Source organism: Orbicella faveolata, unplaced genomic scaffold (genome assembly GCF_042242905.1).
Source record: "Orbicella faveolata isolate gen_17 unplaced genomic scaffold, um_ofav_v1 contig_12, whole genome shotgun sequence".
Classification (NCBI taxonomy): Eukaryota; Metazoa; Cnidaria; class Anthozoa; order Scleractinia; family Merulinidae; genus Orbicella; species Orbicella faveolata.
Genome location: NW_028301539.1, coordinates 22,537,583 through 22,560,408, shown reverse-complemented (window position 1 = coordinate 22,560,408; position 22,826 = coordinate 22,537,583). Strand labels below are relative to the sequence as shown.

Here is a 22,826-nt window from a genome sequence, read left to right as displayed (position 1 = left end):
CTCAGTCACCTTATCTTTATTTGGCTGTCTCAGATAAAAATAAATGAACTACTCTATTCGCGAAAAATGGTGAAAGAATAAATTAATAAGTAAATGAATCAATAATTGAGCCAGGAAATAAATGTACAAATGACTGAAAAGGCGATCCTTTCAAAATTAATTAATCTTCGAATGAAAACAGAAACATCTGACTGTTTATTTCTCGTTCTTTAAACGTAGGCTGGGTATGTTCGGGACGTTTTGTCTTAGGAACGTTTTGGCCTAAATTGCCATTTAGTGTCGAGCATTGGGTTATGTAATTCGTGGAGTATATCGCCACGGTACTTTTCATTGAACGTTGACAGAAAAGAAAACAAGTCCACCAGTTGATGTGTTTCAATCAGTTCCGTTAGCTCGTGGATTACACAGTCAATGGCCTTTCTGACTTTCGAGTTGGTATAAGGCCTAAATTAATTGAGTCGCATTAAAGTCTGAGATGCAAAATCCCACGGTGAAGTAGCTTAAATCAGTAACAACTTCCACGAAATAGAGATGTTTCTCTGGTGCAATAATAATAGTTTAACGATGCTTGTTTGAGGTTTACGGAGCTTTAGAAAGAAGAAAGAAGAAAGCATGAATGCACGTGTTTGAGCTGTTTCCCTCTGTAACACTGAAACACTTTGAGCTTCAATCAAGCAACGTGAACCATGCACGATCACCCATAATACCTTTCGACATTGTCGCGTACGCTTTTACACTTTTGTCGAAGTAGCCGTATACGTTGTATTTAGTCGTTGTCCTCTCCAAGTACAACCCTTCTTGTATACGAGGCTTCATCAAATCTTCTGAATAATATGCACATTTCCGTTTGCGCAGCCTACAACAGCAGAATTTCCATTTGATGCAATGTTCACGGCTGTTATCTCCGTGTTGTTAACCGTAAAAGTCCCCAGCACTTGAGTCGATTTGACATTTTGCAACTTCACGACACCCTCCTGCAGACTATATGCCAGTAGGCCGTTGGATGTGTTGCTCAAATTGGATTCACTGTTGACTACACTCAAGCCAGAAAACTTACCAGGAATTTGAAGAGTTTGAAGCGTCGATCCGTCTTTATCAATGATCTGGATGACCGCCTCATCGACAACAGAAAAAGCCGCTTTTGAGCCTCTCCTTCTTTGCATGCCGCTTTTAATTCTCTCAGCATCAGAGACATTTTTCTGGCATTGAACGAAAGTCACCAGATAGTCACAGCAGACTTTGAGCTGGCGACTGATAGAGGGATGTAAGGTCAACTGGACTTTCCAGTCTGTGCGGTTGTTAAGATCCCACATGTGTAAGTCCGCGGGTCCCTTCATCCATTCCTGACTGCTGCTTTGCCTTGGTACACTTATTACTACCAATTTGCCGCAGGTATTTGAGATGGCTGCCTCTGTGATCTGTTTGCAGGGGCAAGAAAGAAAGTTTTGATCTGCTATTGCCTACAGATGGGTTATCGCCATTCGGAATCTCTAGAAGTCCAAACATCATGCTAATATTGAGCAGTACCATAAAGATGTAGGGGCACCCCCAAGGGCTGGATTCAATCTGAGGACTATTATTAGCCCCTGCACTGCTCAGACTCTGAGAAAATTCCGTTACTTCCCTCTCAGGAATTTTTTTCATCGAGCTATTAAATATTAGGTGAATGTGTACCTAGCGTGCATATCAATCTGATCAGAAAGTTCAAACAAAGTCTTGAGCCGCGCACGATGGAAAGTACAAATAAATTAATACAAATGGGTAGTCAGATTATTAAAATTGACCAGATCAACTGGAGCACTACACCAACAAAAAGCGAACAGATGGGTTTTTCTACAAGAATTTCTTTGCACGTCCGTTAGGTAGTCACAAAGCCAGGTTAGATAATCCAAATATGCGTGAATACGCATTTTACCTTGAAAATGAAGAGATCCTTTTCAAATTGTTTTCCTTCACTGTTTGAGCGACTCGACACGAGTTCACATATTTATAAGGAAGGACACGGACTAACAACCTCCCTCTCTTACCTTATTCCCTTCGTCAACTGAAAATCTTTGTTCGAAGGGTTCTTGATCATTCAAGTCCTTTGGAGGTGGATCTTTGAGTGCATGTTTCGACCATCTTTCTAGGGTGTACTTGTTGATAGCAAGGTAGAGTCGAATTGTTCCGGGTTCACTTTCAGTGTGTAAACAGCAGTATAGACCATCTGAAGTAAACTTGGTGAACAGGTGTCTTACTGTCAGCAAGGTCAGAGTTCTGGTTTATAATAAACAACCAATCAGCCAGTCAGTCAATCAATCATTTATTCAATCAATCAATCAATCAATCAATCAATCATTCAATCAATCAATCAACCAATCATTCAATCAATCAAACAATCAATCAATCAATTAGTCAATCAGTCAGTCAGTCGGTCAGTAAGTCAGTCAGTCAGTCAGTCAGTCAGTCAAACAATCGATTCATTCAATTCATGAATTCATTGATTCATTCAATGAATCAATGAATCAGTCAATCAGTCAATTGTTCTTTATCAGTCGGCTTGAGTCCGTGTCAATCAGTTAGTCGGTCGGTCGGCGATGGGTCCATCAGTTAACCTTTTTGTTTCTTTGTCTGTCCTTTTTTGTCTGTCTTTCTATCTGTCTGTCTGTTTGTCTGCCTATCTGTTTTTCTGTCAGTCATCCAGCCTTCCTTTTTCCCTTCCGTCAGTTAGTGCACAACATTTTTTCTAAGGTGTAAGTTTTACCTGTGCGCTCCCATCAGAAGACTCCTGTCTGACCCATGGGGATCAAGTCCTGACTTGAGGTGCCATACGTCAACTCCAGTCTCAACAAACACTGATACAAACTCGCTATCTTCAGAGAAACATGGGCAGGTACCACAAGCTGCGAAAGAATATCGTGGCAAATCAAACAACACTGGAAGGAATTAAAACAATTTTGCCTGTGCTGCAAATATTTTTTGGGGTCTTTTACTTTGGGTATAGAACGAATAAGAAACAAAACTCCCTTTCATTACCAACTCTTCGGTCTTTGAGCGTTTTTAACTCAGTAATTATAAGATGCTAATAGCAACTCGCACTTTAATTTGTCGTTTAAGTTCTGTGGTGATGATTCTTATATAGCTAGACTACGGGAAGGGAGTGGGCCTTCTTGTACAATATTAACTGCGTAGCAGGCATTACAGGATTAGCAGGTTATCGTCTTACCTCCAGTAACAGAAACGGGGTATAAGCGATACAACCTCTGGACTGGCTGCTGGGCTTGCCACACCCATATTTCATGTGCAGAGCAACTAACTGCTAATTTGTCATCGCTTGAAAACGTGCACTCTTGAACTGGACCACTGTGATTCTAAAAAAACAAACAAAGGCAAGGGGGTTCGAATTTAAATGCCGGCGGTGGGGCGGTGGGGCGGTGGGGCGGTGGGGCGGTGGGGACAGTGATGGAATTTAAGCAACAAATATTTATGTGTTGATGAGAAACAACGTTGTTCCAACTGATTATTGTAAATAGCCTGTTTCGGGGGTATCCAAGGAGATTACAAAAGGGGCTAGAAAAGACTAAATTATGAATAGAGGACGTAACTGAGGGCAACTTACTGGAAGTTTCACGATCTTTGGTGAAGGCATGTTTCTTGTATCCCACAGCTGGACAGTGCTGTCATCTGATGCCGTGGCTATCAAAGGATGGCCGCTTTCTCTGTTTCCAATACAACAGGCCCTAACTTCTGCTGAGTGGCCTGTCAGTTTCTCCCATTCGGGACTCTTATCGTATGGTGGCGCCATACAAAGCACCTACAAGGTAAAAAAAATACACTTCACCATGCAGCTTTCTGTTATTGTCGCCTTGACCACAAGTGGCTTGGTTTCATATAGCGCTGGACAAAAATTGTATCAAGGAAGAAGCGAACTGTTAGATTGTGCGCGTTAAGCGCTAGTTACATTGTTATAGACACTTACCATGCCCTTAAATTGTTCTTACATAACAGTAAAATTTACTTCTTTTGCTAACGTAAGTTTTCCTCAACGTTCCAAATGGATTTCTCTCTAAACGAAACGGATAGTGTCTTCCAGAAAACATTGGTGCTTTTAGTACTACTACAAATGCACTGCTTTTTTTGGAGGTGTAATTTGCAGGAAAAAATAACTTTACACACGTTTCGAAAAATTTAAAAGGCCCAGATGCGAATGTACAAGGAAATGAATATACCTGAAGATGTTCCTTGTCTTTGAACTCTTGAGATGCAATGTAGTCAAACTCAGGAGAAAACACCACAAACTCCACGCCCACACAATTTAAGGCAAGGGTCTTTAGAAGCTTTGCTGTTGTAAAAGTAACGTTTGAGAGAACATTAACATACTCTAAACATGATAAAAAAAAACATAAAAAAGCCAAATTTTTGTGTCGAGATGCTTTACTTTTCTAGCCGATAGATATTACACTGCAATGTATAAGCTGAAGCTCAGCATGGTTTTGATCTTACAGACTTCTCTTCTAAAAGCTGGTTTCTACGTATATCATCGCTACCATCGCCGAAAAAATGTTCCGCGATCGATGTGGAGCAAGCTTTAAGTAGTCAGCTCAAATCATCAATTTCTTTTAGAAAGCATATAGAAAAGTTCTTATAAGAGAAATTGACCGATTATAACAACGCTTATTTTCCGGGCTAAATTCTTAAAGACAGTTGTAAGCCATGACCTTTGATCTTAGAGGAATCTAGCTCAGTATTCAGAGCAAGTGAGGGCACGTCAAATTCGAAAAAAATGTAATACTTGTTGGTCCTCTTTAACCAATATGCACATACACAGTTTTCAGTTACAGGTAGATATTCCATAGATGATAAATAACACACCTGATTGTGTGTTCCAAATGTACGTTCCATTTGACAACACAGCTCCAAGTTTCGCTCCAGTTTTTGAGAAGCTCAAGCTGGCCCCATCCATTTTAGGAGTTGTCTTCTTACCAGTTTCAAATACTTTGACATCCTAGTTGAAAGGAATTAAGAACCATAATTTATTTATAAATATATATTTTTAAATAATGGCTGACATGACACATTCAGAATCACGATACTTGAATTTAGGCGCTGTGCTCACCACGGTGGAACCTATGAATTGACCTGGCCTGACATACCCACAATAAGTACAATAACTAGTGGAGTCTAAGGAACGCTTAAAGGAAAGGTACCTCGACGCAGTTTCTCAAGTTCAAAATGCCGAAACCAGATAAAGTACTGAGGGCAGAACAACTAGTATTTGACAAAGGGAGCGGAACCCTTACCATGAAAGGTATTACTAGAACTTGAAGTTAGCTACAGATTTTAGAGAAAAATATTTAGAGTTAAAGTTGTATACCATAACCTACTAATTGTGGTCGTTTGGTTAGCTTCGTTATTTTAACGGAGCCAAGTGCAAACGGGAGATCATGTTTTGTGCTTAGGTGCTCTGCACAACCGCGTCACTTGTGTAGATTCAATTCCCGTAATCCCATTTCCTAAGCTGTCAATAAATCGAGCCTGAACGATGTGACAAGGGATTTGTATTTTGATGTACCTTTTGAGATTTAGGGCTCCATAAATACACCTTGTCTGATCCAAAAGCAAGTGAATTTCCGTCTGGCGAGATTGTGAGAACTTTGGGTCTTCTCTATCAAGATAAAGAAAGTTTCAAAAACACTTATAAGTACCCTTTGGCATAACTTCTTAGTGAGGAAAAATCTTAACATATCGTAATAATGTTCATGCTTTTAACTTCGAGCTTCAATGAATTAGCAAATCTCCAGCAATACCATTGAAACAGAGCAAACGATTATATAGCCATGCATAGTTATTTTTATTATATAGAATTAAACATGATGTGATGACCACAGAATATGAATGTCGTACAGTGTAACTTGTTTTAGAATCTTAGTCATCACTTCTCGCTGCATGATCTCTATTCTTCAGAACGATCAGAATAAATGACGTTCTGGGCTCAATTTCTATTTATGTCGAAGTTTGTTTGTTTGTCTTTTTTTTTTTTCCTGACATGGAACTGTTACACCCAAAGAAAACAAAGTTAAAGACCAAAAGATACCGTCCAATAGCTTTAATTTCATAAAATTGGTCACATTCATGTATCAGCGTTTAAAGCAGAAACATAACTTAGAAATGTTTTCACTTTGTCTTCTGGAATCAAAGACCAACGAATTAAAAACTCAACGCCCTCTTCACGCACCGGGAGTTCTTCTTTCAGGACAGGCTGACCATGAGAAGATGCTGAAGTACTGTATGAGCGTAGCTTGCCATGCGACGTCGCCAGAAAAATCTGCAATGAAAGATATCAGCTTGCACAAATTAATCGTTACGGCATAGCTTCAGAAACAACTAAAAAAGACATGATGATAGATGCGAATGCAGCCATAGTACTACTGGAAAAAAGACCTGAAAAAAATATTTAAAATTAAACAACTGAAAAAGTTAGAAGCAATAAGATAATTGATCAGTTCAAAAGAGTAAGTCCAAGTAATTGTACAATAATTTCCCAAGAACGTCACATGCATGTTGGAATCCCTTTCATTCGATTCCACTTACCTCCCAAACTTTTCCTTTCTTGGTAATTGCGATGCTTGCTCTATCGTCCATATCGCAATCGACTTTTATCTCTTGCAGCGAAGTACCTACAAAATTGACCACAATGAACAAGAGCCGCGAATACGTCAAACACACTTTATTGTTTTCGATGGAAGGCCTGTCTGCCGCGAATTGCAAAAGTATGGTCTGGCCTCTTGACACGTTCATCCTTAATGAAGCTAGAACGTCACGCTTTGCACATATCTTGAAAAGTTCAGCCTAAATTTTTCATCTTCGTCGTTTGAAATCCGTGTTAATCTGCTCCACCCTTAAAAACCATCGTTGTTCAGTCGATCCTTTATGGTTTATTATTATCTCACTGGTGTTTCTCTATCTTAGTAAACTATTACTTTCAAGTTAAATTTAAAGGTTATTTTGAACGTGGTCAAAATGACCCAAAAGACTGACTGAACTCCTTTAATAGTTTACGTGATAGTTGCACAAAGTGGTGAGATCATTAATACACTGTTGGTCTGTCGGCTCAGTGTATCATGATTGAATAACCTACCTTCGTGTTTGCCTCCAGAGCCTAAGCCGAAACGGGCAATGGACTTTGTACCTGCGACTGCGACCCAATGACATTGGTCGATACTTGCTGGAAACGATATCACGTGACAGTCACAATGTCTACTCATCACGGTGTAGCCACTAGCAACCTAAACAAAGGCAAAGAGCAACCGAGAGTTAAGTGCCTTTCCTGAAACACGCAGCACTCTCAATCCATCCTTTCTGGATGACAATGTTCTAGTTGGGGGATTAAGCTCCCTAGCTTAACTTTCTTGAGAATCTGAGAGAGGATTTATACTCATTTGTCCTTGTTTGAAGGTAAACTATATAGAAATACATCTACATAGAGGATATTACATGGTCTTTTGTCAGTCTTCGGCAAGGAAACTGGTGTCATAAAGCAACTTCGCATTGGCCAGTTGCCAGTTACAAGTTTGCAGTTCACTTTTTATCGGGATTTTATCTGGTCCTTTGGAAAATCTGTTAGCTAGGCCCTTGAGTGTACCAGGGTAATAATGATTTCGAAGAAACTAATTTAAGTTATTTTCACAGTAATTAAATCATGAGCTGTTGGAAATGAGACCAATAGTTCATTACAGTCCCACCAGCATTACAGACTCTCTTAACATCCATAAAACTCACCATGAAAACACGTAACACTCCATCTGCGGCGTAAGTGGCCAGATATTTGCATCCTTTGGAAAACACACATTTTCGGACCGCAGCCGGGTGCTTAAATGATGCTACGTTAATCTTTCGAGATTCAAGTTTTGTCAAGTCTCGCCATAGAGTGATCTTGTTACCTTCGAACCAGATAAAATTCATTGAATTAGTTCACCATCTTTTGTACCAGCTGCCCCAAGGCTGGTGGTCTTGGCGTTAGCCCAAACCAGGAGCAGACACTAATAGCGACACCAACAACATATTAGCGACAACAACAACATTAAGAACAACAACAATGACGACGACGACAACAACGACACAATTTGAAAGGCATTTTAGTAACATTCATATTTTTAATCCTTGGTTGTTAAAAAGACTTCGCGCACTAAGGTACATGGGACCGACTACAAAATCACAAAGTTGAAATTCAAAGACATTGAGTTATCGTTAACTTTTACGTTTTCTTACCTGTGAAGTTGTTGGTAGACTTCAGATATTTCTATTGTAAAAAAACAAAAAGAAGAAAATTGTCAGGTTGGACTTGTTACTGTTCATAACTAAGTTAAGATTAATTTGTAGCGGACTGACCAAGAGATGCAAAATAGAATAAAATAGATGTGAAACATAAAAGAAACCAATGACGAAAGTTATCGACGACTTTCTATAAATACTTACAGATAAAAAATACTGCTAAGGGCTTAACTTTTTATGTGCCAAGTATAAGAAATTTACCGGCTTCATTTTGCCCTGCATTTCTTTGAATGTTTGTTAGCGTGAACTCGTTGGGCATCGAGACGGTTTATTTTCATGATTTACTTCTGTCAACTTTGTTACCTATTTGCTGGACAATTCATATTGATCCCATTATAAAAATACTGAAGACTAATGGCATGTCATCAGTAGTAATCAGAAACACAAAGTATACACAGAAGGCTCATCAATTAGTAAGGGTACTCAAATTCTTGTCGAGATGATGGAATTTACACACTGCGGCACCATTAAAGAAAGTCGAACGGGCGTCATTGAGTAGTGGCATAATGAACGTTTCTTGCGAACAGATAAAGAACTGATAAGGCATCTTCGGAACATTTCCTGACCAAAAACCCTGTGCAGTTTGAGGTATGTTTAAACTTTGTCCCAATATTAGATATATTAGAGTTTTTCTACAAAACAATTGGTGCGAAACGAATTTACAAAAACTCGTTTTTCATGCCTGTAGAGGAAGCCTAACAAACAAGACTGAAATACTCTTTGAAATCGAATCAACTCACCTGCGCCATAGTTGTACAGTATGAAATGTCCGGTTCATTAAGACACAATTGTGGCACCAACTCAGGAAACTGACTCAGGTGCTGGGCATTGGCTCGGATACAGCTGTAAACATCTTCGATGATAGCTGATTTGTCTTTGGCGCATTTCAGCGAGGCCTACAAAAACAACATGTAATTAATTCCTATTACTTCTAATTATCTCTTCCTCGAGCTATCTTCTTTGAGGTCTGAGAAGTTTTAAATCTTTAAAGTAAACTACGTGTGTGTTACTTACAATTCTAAATGGTGTTCTCTTTTTTGATAACACTCCCTTCTTCATTACAGTTAAAACCCACGTGTAAGAACCTCGAAGTCTGGCAAAATAAGTTCTTATATTTTGGGGTAGTTATTGGCAATTTAGGCTAAGTAGGTTCTTAATTAGGTTCTTAATTTATATGAACGAGATATAGCTGGTTATTACCAGAAAACTGAAAACACTTGAGTTTGGTTCTTTAATACTATATACAGTATTTAGTCAAAACTGTATTATGATAAGCCTAACGCCACGTCATTACAAAATGTATATGCAGTGTTGCCGCTACAAGAGGAGTTCATAATTGAACTATAACCCACATATAACAACCTGCTTGATCTTGCTTGGCTAAACAGGTTCTTACTGTTATTCTGTATATTTATGGGTTTTAAAATAGCACATTTATGCCAGCAGGTTCTTAAACCACTTGGTTCTTACATGCGTGTTTTTACTGTACGGAAACATTATATTTGTAACTAAATTACCTCGGAGAGTTCTAGGGTGAGTTCAAAAGCTTTACCAGCCTTACATTTTGCCATGAGCCACGGAATCTGGCATACAATCTAGAATATAAGGATTTTAAAAACGTCATTTAACCTGGAAAGCACATGAACATTACATCAAGAAAATACATCACTGAGTACAACTGAACGCACTTGAGAACACAGTACATGTAGCTATTTACGCAAATCAATAGCAGTGGCCGTGGTATTCCGTAGAAACTTGACAGCATCCATGAAATAACTCTTCTCTTTATTGATTAAAATATAAATGAATATCTGGTTACCTAATAGATCTTTTCTGAGCTGTCTTTTGCCTTTTTGGCAAATCGAGTCTTCGTGCGATATCATTCATATGAAAATGTTCTCGTTTTAAAAATAGCTTGGTTCATTACCTTGCAATATGCATTTCATGTGCGTTATAGAATTACCTAAATAGAAGTAACATGAAATATATTTCGAACCTCCACAAATTCATTCCACATCTCAGATCGTATTAAATGGTAAGGGAGCTCACTCAATTTACGCAAATTGTATCTGGGTCCAGCCTCTTCATCTTCCAAATCCATTCTTTCCTCGACCTCAGTACTTAGTATCAGCGGTTGGTCCGCCACCATCCTGTGAGCACTTCTTATGTTACCTTGCTTATCTGTGTACGGCTTTGCCTCGCGTGCCCACCTTCAAGACAGAAACTTTCTTAAAACCTTAACAACAATGTATCGATAGTTGTAGCATATACGATTAAGTATAAAACTTCTTGCAATTATACTTTGTTGCCAAATTACTTCTGTTGTTTGCCCTCGTTTTTGTACAATTTTCTTACGGTGCTGGGAATGATCGTTGAAGCATGACTTCTCTTCTACTGTCTCATCACATGCTTATACATCTGTTTGGTTTAATTACAAGTTCACAACAAAACTTCAAGTTTCAATATTGAACAATATTCATGCCAGGAATGAATATGAAATCGAGGGTTATTAAATCTTGTCATTACTGTGTAATAGACCATTTTCGTATTCTCAGTATTGTACTGTAGCTACAATCATGGACAAATTGTGTTGGAAAATGCCAAAAACATGAAATCACAATCGTAATACCTACATAATAAGTGTCAACACCCCCATTTCCCCTTTCAATGTTGGAAAACGGTAAAATGCGAACTTGTGTCGGATGAAAGTGTTTTGTCAACATTGCACAGGGGTGGGGAGGGGCAAAATGTGTATAAAATGATTTTTTTTTCCAACCCTTGTGACCAAGGTTGTAGCCTGCAACTGAGGCTAATTAATGCGGGGAGTCTTTTTAAATGCGAATGAAGTTAATCTCCTTTTAATGATATTCCCCCGCATGAGCCTCTATTGCATGCTAGTTCCAGTCCAATTTCGAGAACACAACTATGGCCTATTAGAGGTAAGGAACACTTGACAGGCGTGTCGTACTTTATTATTTACCTGCCATTGAAGTAGTTTGCCAGATCTCTGTGAAGTGAGTCTGTAAAAGGCTTATCACCTAGAAAGTAACTTCTCGCAGCCTCCAGGAACAATCTGTGATACCACTTGTACACCACGTGACCATCTGCTGCTACTTTGACTAAGTAACTACCTACAATGGATAAAGAAATGTGAAACCTCTGGTACTGAAAAGCAGGTTTTCCTTTATTCGTGCTAATAATTAGCCTTTTAAGGTAGCCTCTTGACTAAAAAAAGATGTGTATGTGTTTCTCCCTGTGGAGATTCACCAGAAGAAATGCATGAGTCAGTACATTTTGGGTTGAATTAATTAAAGTGAATTCAACACATTAGATAGAGAAGTTTCGCGTGGAAAAGCTTTTCCTTGAAGACTGTGTCTCCTCGACACCTATTATAGGACGGCATATTGAAAATACACCCTTTTTACGAAAGTCTCTATGTTTCGTTCTGAACGAACCTCCCTTAAGTGTAAAACAGGATACACAACCACTGCAGAAAGATATCACCTCAGGTTTTCTATTTCAATTACCAATTAAGGCAAATAAGGTTTGTTACCTAGGTCGTTCCTGAGTCGTGTCCACAGTAACGGGGGCAGTCTTCTGATTGGGGGAACGTGGTATTTAAAGACTTCGTCAGCGAGCACGATATCATCACATGATAAGATATCTTCCAGTTCTGACTTCGTTAGACCTGTTTTGGACGCTGTAATGTAACCCAGGGCTCGACGAACAAATTGTTCCCCATGTTCGGTGACTAAGCTGAAATGATAGTGAACAACAGGAACAACAACAAAATCAAATCAATTCAAAACGATAACGACGAGGAATCTTTTTATCGGTTTAACTTAGGAAATCGACAGTATGAGGAAGATAAGTGTCAGGAAGGCCTTTAATCCCCTCTGATTTTCTTAAGAGAATTGTCACCTCGAACGTTCGTGATATGATAAATTTAATGTCGTTTTGGGTACCGAAAAAAGGTCAGCTATCATTTTAGGAAAGGCGATAAGACCTAACGTTTTCGGGAAATGGACAAAAAAGCGCTAATAAATGCGAGAATATTCAAGTTCCCCTAGAATAACCGAACAGATAAAAATTTTTTAGCCTAACCTAAAATTAACCTGCGGAACTTTAAAAGTACTCCAGATAGCCTGAAAAAAAGCGTTTAAAGCATTCGAGAGAAAACGGTCGTTGGGTGCTCCTGAAGTGTATCCAAGGTTAATTAACTTGTTTTTTAGGTGCAAGAGAAAGAGGGTGAGTGTAGAGAATGTTGTTTCCTTACAAAGACCCATTCTGGAGCAATTGCAACAAAAGAGGAGGAGGTCACATCAACTTTTCTGTAATGACACAATGAAAAATTATAAACGCCAATCCGGAGCAACAAAGAAATAGGCCTAGGTCACATCAAATTCTTTGTAATGACACAAGAAGGTAGCCGGATTCACGTACCGCTCAAAGAGCTGTATGATTAGTTCGGTAGCTGTGGGTCTTAGTTCTTTCTGCGTGTTCTCAGAAAATGATTTCCATCGAATTGCTGTATCACAGGCTAACTTCATATACAGAGCTGTTGGCTTGGAGCAGGTTTCCAATACTTGCATTCTTTGCTCTCCCGTGAGTCTCCTGCCAAAATGAATTAATTTTAAAAGGAAATGGAATTAAGACGAAGCATATACGATCCTGGCGGTCGGCCCTCTTCCCGATAGTTAAGCCTTATGTGTGGAAACTACTGATTGCGCTTAAGAAAACTTCTGATAAGTTGGCAAGAAATAGGTCTAATTGTGATGAACACAATTTGTAGGCGTTATCTTGGAAAAGGTCTAACTAAGGCAGACATTGGATATAACTATAGCAAGGCGGTTTCGGAAGAATCACGCTGCTAATATAAAAGAGCGCCTGAGTTTACTTGAGTCGGATTTGGCTGATAAATCAGCAGACACTTGTACCTTTTCTCGTTTTCCAGTCTCGTGTCCAGAATGCTTTCGGCATCACTCGATTCGAGGGCCGACACCTGTTAAAAGTAGTGAATAAAAATGACATTTAACACTGCTATCAACCTAATTGCGGGTTTAGATTTTTAAAATATTATATTTTTTCCTATACCTGGAAGAATACTTTCAATAAAAGGCTTTCTGTCCCCTTATCGCTAACACACGAAGGGTAATATCTTTCTTATTGCATGAATTTGAACGTTTGTTTTCAGAAAACTGCAAGGTGCTTAAGCGTTAAGAGTTAATGTCAAAAGTCAGGGAATGTGTGACGCTTAACTAATTAAGTAATGACAAGTGTGGTAGAGATCTACTAAGTTGTATCATAATGATTTCAGGGTTGCCCAACTTAAGTAAATTTCATCAAGAACCATTCACGTTGTTGAAAATTGGAAAGGACGATAGTTACAAGGCACATTTAAGTCTGATCTACAATTTTTATGTTACAATTCTTATTTGCTCGTGCAGATGAGGAAGGTTGGCCAAATTCCAAGTAACAAATCCTTTTAGCTAAGTGAACTTGGAGAAACTACAACTGAGGAAAAAGGCAAAACCGAACGTACCTCAAGATAAAAGTCAGCGTTGTCCTCTGGTTGGACAAATATATTTGTCAAACAGCTGCCATTTTATCTTTTATGTGACAAATAAAAATTGTCACTAGACCAGGTTTTCTTCCTCTTCTACATTGATCGTTCGCACTTTTAGCTAAGTGAAGTTAAAAAGGGCAAAATTGAACGTACCTCAAGATAAAAGTCAGGATTGCTCTCCGGTTTCAGTTTAGTTTTCAGAACAGCAAGGCATCCTCCTGTGTTAGGCAAGGTGCTCACGACAATGTGAACATTTTTTGGCAGACTTGTCGGCAGCCATCTTAGTGAGCGACCATCATCTTGGTCGGACAGCTGATCCAAAGAGTCAAGGAACAGAACTGAGAAAAAAATGAAAACTCTTCCTTGTAGCTGATAATATTTTTATACATTGGGTCACCAACACTCTCAAGGTGCCCTCAAGAAATAAGTGGGTAAACGCTTCTATCAAATATAAGTGAAACTATTGGTTACCGATTGGTTTTTCTGCTGTGGCTCTTTGGAGAAGCGACCTAAATCTTGCTACCAGACGCTCATAGTTATCTGTAATGACAGCTGATGTATCATTCAGAGCAAGAGAAATCTGTAATAATGGAAAAGAACAAAAATAAAGAAGAAGTAAGAGAAGAGAGAGAACACAAAGCTGTTTTATCTAAAATATGCAACTGGGACAGCAGGTTTTCTTAACCTGCGAACTTGAGCAATTAAACAATTAGATTATGAGCTCGAGATTTCTATCGCGCATAGAATCGAGAGCGAATAATGTATTTTTTTTTTTTAGTATACATCTACTGGACATTCAAAACTTTCTCTAAATCCTCTTCACAGACACTTCGAAAACGCCAAGAAGCGTCCGTCAATTTGTCAACGAGGGCACACTGCCACGCTACTCACTACCTGTCACAAGAAAAGATAGTGAGTAGCGCAGCCAATCAGAGAGCGGCATTCGTGATAGAACACTAGCATATTTATACTAAATACTTGTAGTTTTTGTAGCTATATCTATCGTTACCTGCTGACATAAATTCCTCAACATCGACCTCACATTGGACGAGAAAGGCGAAGTTCCAATGAATCTTATGAAATGAAATGGCCTACAAACGGAAATTTTAATACCTAATTCATCAAAAACGAACCTTTGTAAGAACACAGCAAGTTAGAGCTATACTTAGTGTAAAAGGGATCGGAAAATTGCTGAGTGAAAATGCCGTATATAATCATATACCAGACATATGTGTATTCTAAAAAGACTCGTAAGTCTATAGTCACACATTCATTTCGGATTGTTTTTCTTAATCCAGGGCAATAGCTAGTAACAGGCAAACAGGGGCACTTGCCTCAGTCATTTTTTTTTTCGTTTTTATTTTTATAAGATTAAATTTGGAAATACAGTTAACAATAAAGATTAGCGAAAAAACTGAGCAACGACGTTTCGGTGTCATCCTGGCACCATTTTCAAGTTAAAAAATATTTGTGTAAAAAGTAAACTAATTTATACCGATGGTAGAGGTGCGAAATTGAATAAATTAAGATTAAGATAGCTGTTAAAACCATGTTAAACCGTGCTTACCGCTTGTCCTCAACATGGGAACTATTCTCAACAGAATGCGAACGCCTTAAACTGATCTTTTCTAACCTCAAGTACTCAGATTCTCTTGTGAACTCCACCATCACCCGTTTCGTTAATTCAGTGATGTCACCAGACACAAGATCGACGCCTCCAACAGAGAATATCTATCGCATTGTCCTGCCTTTTAAAGACCAGAAATCAGCGGACATAGTAAAGAAACATCTCTCGGACTTGAGTAATAAACTTGATCACAAACTACAACCGGTGTTCAGAAGCCGTAAAATTGGCGATGATCTCAAAGTACAAGAGCCAAAACCACCTTTGATCAATCAACAGTGCGTTGTTTATAACTATATATGTGATCTGTGTGATGCAGAATACGTCGGTTACACTAGCCGTCATCTTTACAAGCGCATTGAGGAACACCGATTTACCGCCATCGGAAAACACCTTCAAAATGAACACCGAGTTGATACAGTTGGTGACCTGACTAACAACTTTAAGATCCTAAAGAAATGTCAGGGAAAGTTCGATTGCTTGATCCACGAAATGTTGTGGATTCGCAAGAAGAAACCGAGCCTTAACACACAGTCAGACTCCATTCGCGCAAAAGTATTTGTTTAGGCTTTGAACAGACACTGAACTCATTACCAGTGTTTGACACCTCATTGGAATGAACATGAACCTTGAACAGCTATCTTAATCTTAATTTATTCAATTTCGCACCTCTACCATTGGTATAAATTAGTTTACTTTTCGCACAAATATTTTTTAACTTGAAAATGGTGCCAGGATGACACCGAAACGTCGTTGCTCAGTTTTTTCGCTAATCTTTATTTTTAACCGTTTTTATTTTGTTGTATATAGTCATTTAAATGCGCTAAATAACTAGGAAGAGAGTTTAAACATGGATTTTGCCTCAGTCATAATTTTTTTCCTGGTTACGGCCGTCTAATCTACCGTATAGAACACTCTGGTCATTGAAAACGAGCAACTGAAATTCTCTACTGTTCAAGTATTTACGATGTTTATTTTTTTCATTATAGGATGAAACGATTACCTTCCAGTGTCCACTCCACTCCAGTTTTCAATGGACGTAGTGAACACCTTTGCCAAAAGAGATGTTTTGCCGCATCCAGATATACCATGAACAATGAATGGCTAATAAACGAATGGTCAATGAGTAATAATGATGCTTCATGAGAATAAAAATCCAAGTTAAAAAAGAACCGAATATGAATAACCAATAGAATAACAAAGACGTGTAGATTAACAAAACGTTGAACCCGGAATTTCAGGTTAAAAAGAAAATATAAACTATACTTCGAACTTCTTCAAACATAGTGTCTAGTAATAAGACCCCAAAGAAAACGAGAATTTAAAAAGCATTATCAAGACGGAATACACTTTCAACAGCTTAGCTCTAAACACTGGACGTACAAATGTACAGAAAGACTACCAAACAGCTAGTATTATTGCATGCCTTTCTTAATCGTTTATGGCCAGAAGAGAAAACAACATAATAGCAAGGTGTGATCGGCACCCTTAGCTTGAGTGTCACTTTTCGACCAAAGGAAGTGTTAATTATGTTTCCACAAACCTTTTCACCGTTCTCCAGCTTTAGGTATGCTTCCATCTAAAGAGGTAAATCACAGAAGCATGTCAAGGGTCAGGAAATCACGAAATTATTAGAATGGCTGAGTTAACAAGATGTATCTGGGTGAATCAGCCCTAGGTGTTCAGGCCCAGCTAAGAGAGTGTAGCCGTACAGTAGTAGTACCTTTCGCAAAAGATGTTCCCTGCCAACGAATGCCTCCGTCCTTTTCTCTGCCATTGTTGCGTGATGAAGAACTTCAAGATATAGTGGGTCACTAATAACCCGATGCTTGGCCACAGCTGTAAGTTAAATCAAAGTAGATTTAACAGTGATGCTTGATAGAGATGAAGAAGTGCAGCAGCTCTCGTAAGCTTGTAATTCTTCTGCTTGTCGTCATAGTGTAGCAGTTGTTATTGTTTTGGAGCTAGGGGCATTGTTTCTGTTGTTTGTTCTATTTTCTTCTCAAAGGGTATCAGGCCATTCATGTGAGACCTTGCGAGCGCTGCCGCCCGACCCTGGAGTTGAGGCTCTTTAATTTGTACTTATGGCTTATCAAAATGATAAATATAAGAAGATTCAATGGAGTTTCTAGTCTGGTTTTGGATACGTTTTAGTATTTAGAGCTAATCATTGTTTATGTTGACTGTGTAAAGTCATAAAGAAGTAACTATCTAACCTTCTTGAATGCTATCCACCATTAACTGGCAAAACTTGTCACAGAATGTCTTTATGTCCTCTTTGTTCTGTTTCATATCGAGATGGCCATTCTCAGTGACGTGAAATTCAAGGCTGTATCTGGGAAACAAAACGTGTTACCCCGAACGTCTGTGCTCCAGAATAGATTTCATATCGCTGGAAAAAGGGACGTTATTTGTTGATTTCATTCTGTTCAACCAAGATCTAGCTGTTGTCTATACCACATGGTGCTGTTCAGTAAGCTGCTTGTAATAAAACAAGCGTTTTATCTGGACGTAGTTTACGATTGAGCTCTTAATCAAAAATAATCGAGAGAATGAATGTTACATGCTTTGGAAAGAATAACTGGCCAGGGGCGGATTTAGGGGAGGGGCCGAGGGGGCCACGGCACCCCCTTTTCTTTCTTGTATTTTCAAAGCGTTTTTGTAACCAACAACGCCAATCCGTCTAACCGTCATTCAATGAGGCTTTCCAGATTTGCAATCCGCATTCGGCCCCCTCTCTCTGAATTTTCTGGATCCGCCCCTGCTGGCAGCTAAAATGGACCAACGATTCGAGTGTTTAAGTGACCACTTCTTTTGGTTTTGTTTGTTTGATTTTTTGTTTTGGTTTTTGCAATGTAAATGTTCAAATTACACCAATGAAATTGCAGAGAAGTTCCTTGAATATGATTATGAAAAGCTTGGCAGATGACTGACAGATTTCGTTTCCAAGCACAAAATGCTTTCAAGATCGTTCATCAGGGAAATTTGGTGAAGCGTATCTCATATGAGCCCTATTCGAAGATTCCTTCTTCGGCTGAAACCTGTCGCAGCACATAACATGTAGGCTATGCATAAATTCCCGCGTTATGAAAGTTGAAATCAAATTAAGATTGGGTGAATCATGAATCCACTTACCGAGAGCACTTTTAGCACTCTATGAACCGAGAGAACACAATATGATATTCAACTGAACCCACAGCGGGCACAGAGGTTTTGATTAAAACATTTACAAGAAGTGACACATTTTAGTGTCGACCAGTGTTAGTTAAATCGTCATTGTACAAGTCGTTGTTTCACTATTCCCACCAAAAGAAACTTTTTATCCCAGACAGTTGATCTGCAACCCAAATATATGACATATATGACGTTATTGCATGCGCATGTACAGGTAAAATTGTCGGTTATCTTACCTACAGATGTTATTGCTTGGTATAAACCCTTGGCAGTGGTCTTTGAGCTTGTCTAGCAAGAGTTTCGAATCATCTCCATTTGCAATCTGAGATTTACGCCCACATTCGTCAACGTCCATAAAACGCTTCACAAAACCGTTGTTGTTTGGATCAACTTCTTCTAACCCTTTCAGGTTCCGAAGAAACAAAAACATGTAACTAGGGTCCATGTCCTCTCCTTTAATTCCAGTTGTGATTTCTTCTTCTGTCACTGATATCTTAAAATCCTCCTCGGTCATGTTGCAGACAGGAAAGGCCGTAAAATCGATCTGGCTTGCCGCCTTTTTCAAAGCCTCTCTCATAGTTACCAGAGTTTGCCACCATTGTTGTCTTTCTTGCTTCGCCTTCGTTTCGTCTGAGTAAACAACGTTCTTATAAGCGTGAGGAAGGAATGTTGAAACCGGCAGCAAGACGTATGCTGCGGGTACACTGTTTTCATCAAGTTTGTACCATTTTTCTAACAATTCGGAGGCATTTTTACTGCCACTGTGACTTTTGACGCTTCCCAGAAGCATTTCAAAGATTTCCTTGTCAATCTTGACAGGAATTGGTCTGTAGCCATACTTGTCACCAATGATGCAAACCATGTAGGGTCCTATGGACTCTTTCCTGAAAACAAACCACCATCAGTTTTCCATAAATGGGCATGGTAAATCGGCATGATGTGGATGAACACAAACTCAGGGGGAAAAAGTGTGTTCTTGTTGTACAGTGGTGTAATCATACATCAGTACACACATTCAGGTGTTAAAACAGTAACAACTGACCAACAACAACAACAACAACAACAACAACAACAACAACAAAACCAACAAAAACTTTGTTTGGACCCATTCATTCGAGGTTCGATTTGATTTTATTGTCAATACGAAAGACAGCGGATCATTCAATCAATACTTTGCTCTTTTACATACTTTTAAAATAATCTTGCATATACAGAGTAGTCAGCTGCTATATATAGATCCATGTGCAAAGGTTACTGAACTTTCACGTGAAGGAAATATATTAAGATCTTCGTACATTTGAAATTCCTCAACAGCAACATTCGTACCACTCGGAAAAAATGACCAAATAATTCTACGGTTTCAACACTCAAATCGATCAGTTTTGAATTTTGTGACTATAGGTTTCCTGCAAACACTGTAAATTTCTAACTGGACGACCCTTGAACTGACAACTGGGGGGGAGCTAACGCTGGAGAGCACTGCTTGCCTGCGGGATCGGAAAGTCGTCACGATTTCCTCGCCCACGAGGATCTACTTCAAAGGTCTTCACTACGGACGTCAAGGAAGAGACATAACTTGGTCCAACAGTAGTTTATTCTGCATACGTCAATAATGATCGTAATCGTCTGTGTAATCAATGTAATCCAAAAAGCTTTACGAACGCACTTGCTTATGTATCACCCTTACACGTCAAGTGTTAACAATATGACAATGCAACTTCTAACATACAATATGAGCGGAAAATACTTTAATTAAGATAATTAATTAAGATTAAGATTTAATTAAGATTCCTGGTACCTGTCGTCAACTGAAAAGAGCCTGCTGTTGGTTTTTCTATAATTTTCCAAATAACAAAGGAGTGACTCTACAACGGCCAATTTTCTCATAGCAATTTCTCCCAGAAGTCTGATAAGTGTTCTTCAACAACGACTTCAAAGAGACGGATCAGAACTGATAAAATTTTCAGACATAGTTAATTAAAATACATGGGTTTGGTTGAAGGAAATTTTGCCATTTTTTTTAGTCACAAACTCCAACTTATCGCCAGAAAAATACATCATTTCTCACTTAATACGTTATATCAACAGTCATATTCAAGCAATCCGTGAAGAGGAACCATTCGTGGACATAGGCAGAGGTTATATTACCCTACCCGGAAGTAGACATTTTCCTTACAAGCAAGGTTATCGCCTTATGTAGTTAAAAAGTGGTATTACATGTCAGCCTTACATCCCTGTTTACTGTAATTGGTTTAGAATTATATTTCACCGCCGAATTTGTCGGATTTGTCCTCTTTCTTGACCATTTAGAAAGTATTGAAAAACGACAATGGATTTATTTTGGGGTAACCAAGCAACGGTACTTTTCGATTCTAGCTAAGTGAATATTTATGGAGCACGTAACGGACATGGTGTTGAATTGTTATGTAAAGCTGCGCAAAACCCTTTCCTCTATCGAAGATGCAATCAACTATGGGTATCAATTTCCTGGAATAACAAACTCAGACGCATCGTCTATAAATTTACTCACCTGCATCGCTGAACTTCCGTGATACAAATCTCCACAGCTTGATGTTCGTCCGTCATTTCGTCACGCACTCCCCATCTCATGTCCGCCACACCGAAATTGTACCCTAACCTTCGACAAAATTCTCGCAAATATGGGTACACGTCTTCCATTAATAAATCCCTTTCTACTGCCATGTCTGTGAAAGTTGAACTCAAAAATATAGCAATTTCTCTGGTTGGAAGACTCCATCGTGAATCCGCATGTATGTGTCCATGGAGAAGATTGTTGAAGTATTCCATCAAATCTTCGTCTTTCGATTCAAGTAGTTTCTTCCTTTTGCGGTGGACAACGAAGGGCCCGTTCCTAAGGATTGCTTTCCATGGTTCCCTGTCCCAACGATCGTCTTCCCAAAGTTGAAGTACTGCTCTGAATTTCTTATTAGCTTGCATTACTCGTCGCATGACGCCAGGCTTTGTGTTACCATTGCCCATCTTGAAACTTCAGAAATTTGTCGGAAATTAACTGATAACCGTTAATATCCCGAAAGCAAATGCTATTAAACTTTGAAGCCAGTTGTTCAGACGAAAATCGTCTAGCTGCGATGACAGCCAAACTCTGCGACGAGTTGCAACAAGGCAAAGTTTACAGCAAATGACGGCTTTTAAAGGTCTGTTAGCTACCATTTCCTGAGATTTCTGACTGTTCCAAACTGCCTCATTTCGCTGTCCAGTGAACGAGACGTGTGCCTATGTTTTCCGCATTAAAAATCTACAGTCGGCGTAGTTCCTATCTGAAATAAGGTCACCAAACAGTGTGCGGTATTTTGATTACTTCATGTTGCGCATAATCAATTCTTTTCGCCCTTTTGTTTTCCGCAAGCGAATCGGCGACTCTTTTGTCTCTCTACTGCTTCAATTTGCTTCAAGTAAATTGAGTATTTCTTTTGTTCAGTATTTCTGAGAATTTATTTCTAACCACAAGTCTTTCAATCTGATAAGGCGCCTAAAGTTTCTTTTTCGGTTTTTCAGTACTCAACATATAAATACTGAAAAACAAATATTATCTTGGACAAAACAAATCTCTTTTTCTTCACTGATCCTGATTTAAAATTCAATGTGGTTTAATGACGCAAGTGAACAATATGGTAATCAACAAGTCATTTTGCATTTTGGTTTGCATTTAGAGTCTGTTGACAACGTAATTAAGCTTTGTTTTGTTTTTCGGTTTCTTATCGTTTTGCGCTCAATTTAGCTCGTATTTGTCCAGATCAAAGCGAATTTTCACAGTGTAATGTGGACTAAATAACCAGTAAATTTTCACACCAGTTCGAGGTCTTTTGAAAATGCACAAGTGCTTACTTACTCTGAATTGCACAAGAAAAAACATAATAGAAATCTGCTTAAGAATAGAAGAATAAAAAAAAAAAGTTAATTTAAATTAACGTGTTGATCGTCTCAAAATCTTCCGAGCTTGACGAGCTGGAAAACGTCTTTTTAAGCAAGCCTTAAATCCATTCCCTATAAACTATTTGTCTATTAATTTTCATTAGTGAAAACTTGACTTTGGGAGAGAAATTTATTCCGGTTTTGAAAAGGTTAGGCATTGAATAGATCTTGCTATCTGCTCAGACGGTTAATTGGAAA

General features: G+C 38.7%; 1 protein-coding gene across 1 annotated transcript; it reads right to left on the bottom strand.

Moving 5' to 3' along the window:
• Window positions 1-22,759, bottom strand: LOC110059936 (telomerase protein component 1-like). Its single transcript, XM_089282874.1, has 29 exons — window positions 21,205-22,759; window positions 18,911-19,558; window positions 17,717-17,835; window positions 17,224-17,339; window positions 17,044-17,079; window positions 16,504-16,604; window positions 14,886-14,967; window positions 14,348-14,456; window positions 14,030-14,214; window positions 13,248-13,312; window positions 12,754-12,924; window positions 11,864-12,066; window positions 11,291-11,441; window positions 10,307-10,520; window positions 9,828-9,905; window positions 9,051-9,206; window positions 8,248-8,278; window positions 7,759-7,919; window positions 7,118-7,265; window positions 6,571-6,656; window positions 6,215-6,304; window positions 5,552-5,644; window positions 4,852-4,984; window positions 4,209-4,321; window positions 3,599-3,793; window positions 3,206-3,350; window positions 2,744-2,882; window positions 2,028-2,256; window positions 1-1,418 (listed from the first exon to the last, which is right to left on the bottom strand). The coding sequence occupies exons 1-29, from the start codon at window positions 21,672-21,674 to the stop codon at window positions 816-818; spliced, it is 5,070 nt and encodes a 1,689-aa protein (XP_089139000.1). The 5' UTR covers window positions 21,675-22,759; the 3' UTR covers window positions 1-815.
• Window positions 22,760-22,826: the final 67 nt, after the last annotated feature.

What these genes read in the sequence shown, in the direction of transcription:
- LOC110059936 (XM_089282874.1), bottom strand. Translation starts at nt 21,674, where the DNA reads ATGGGCAATGGTAACACAAAGCCTGGCGTCATGCGACGAGTAATGCAA. An exon ending in GGTGGATAGCATTCAAGAAG is followed by an intron (nt 17,340 to 17,716) that starts GTTAGATAGTTA and finishes TTTAACTTACAG; the next exon opens with CTGTGGCCAAGCATCGGGTT. An exon ending in CAAAGATCGTGAAACTTCCA is followed by an intron (nt 3,351 to 3,598) that starts GTAAGTTGCCCT and finishes TTGTTTTTTTAG; the next exon opens with AATCACAGTGGTCCAGTTCA.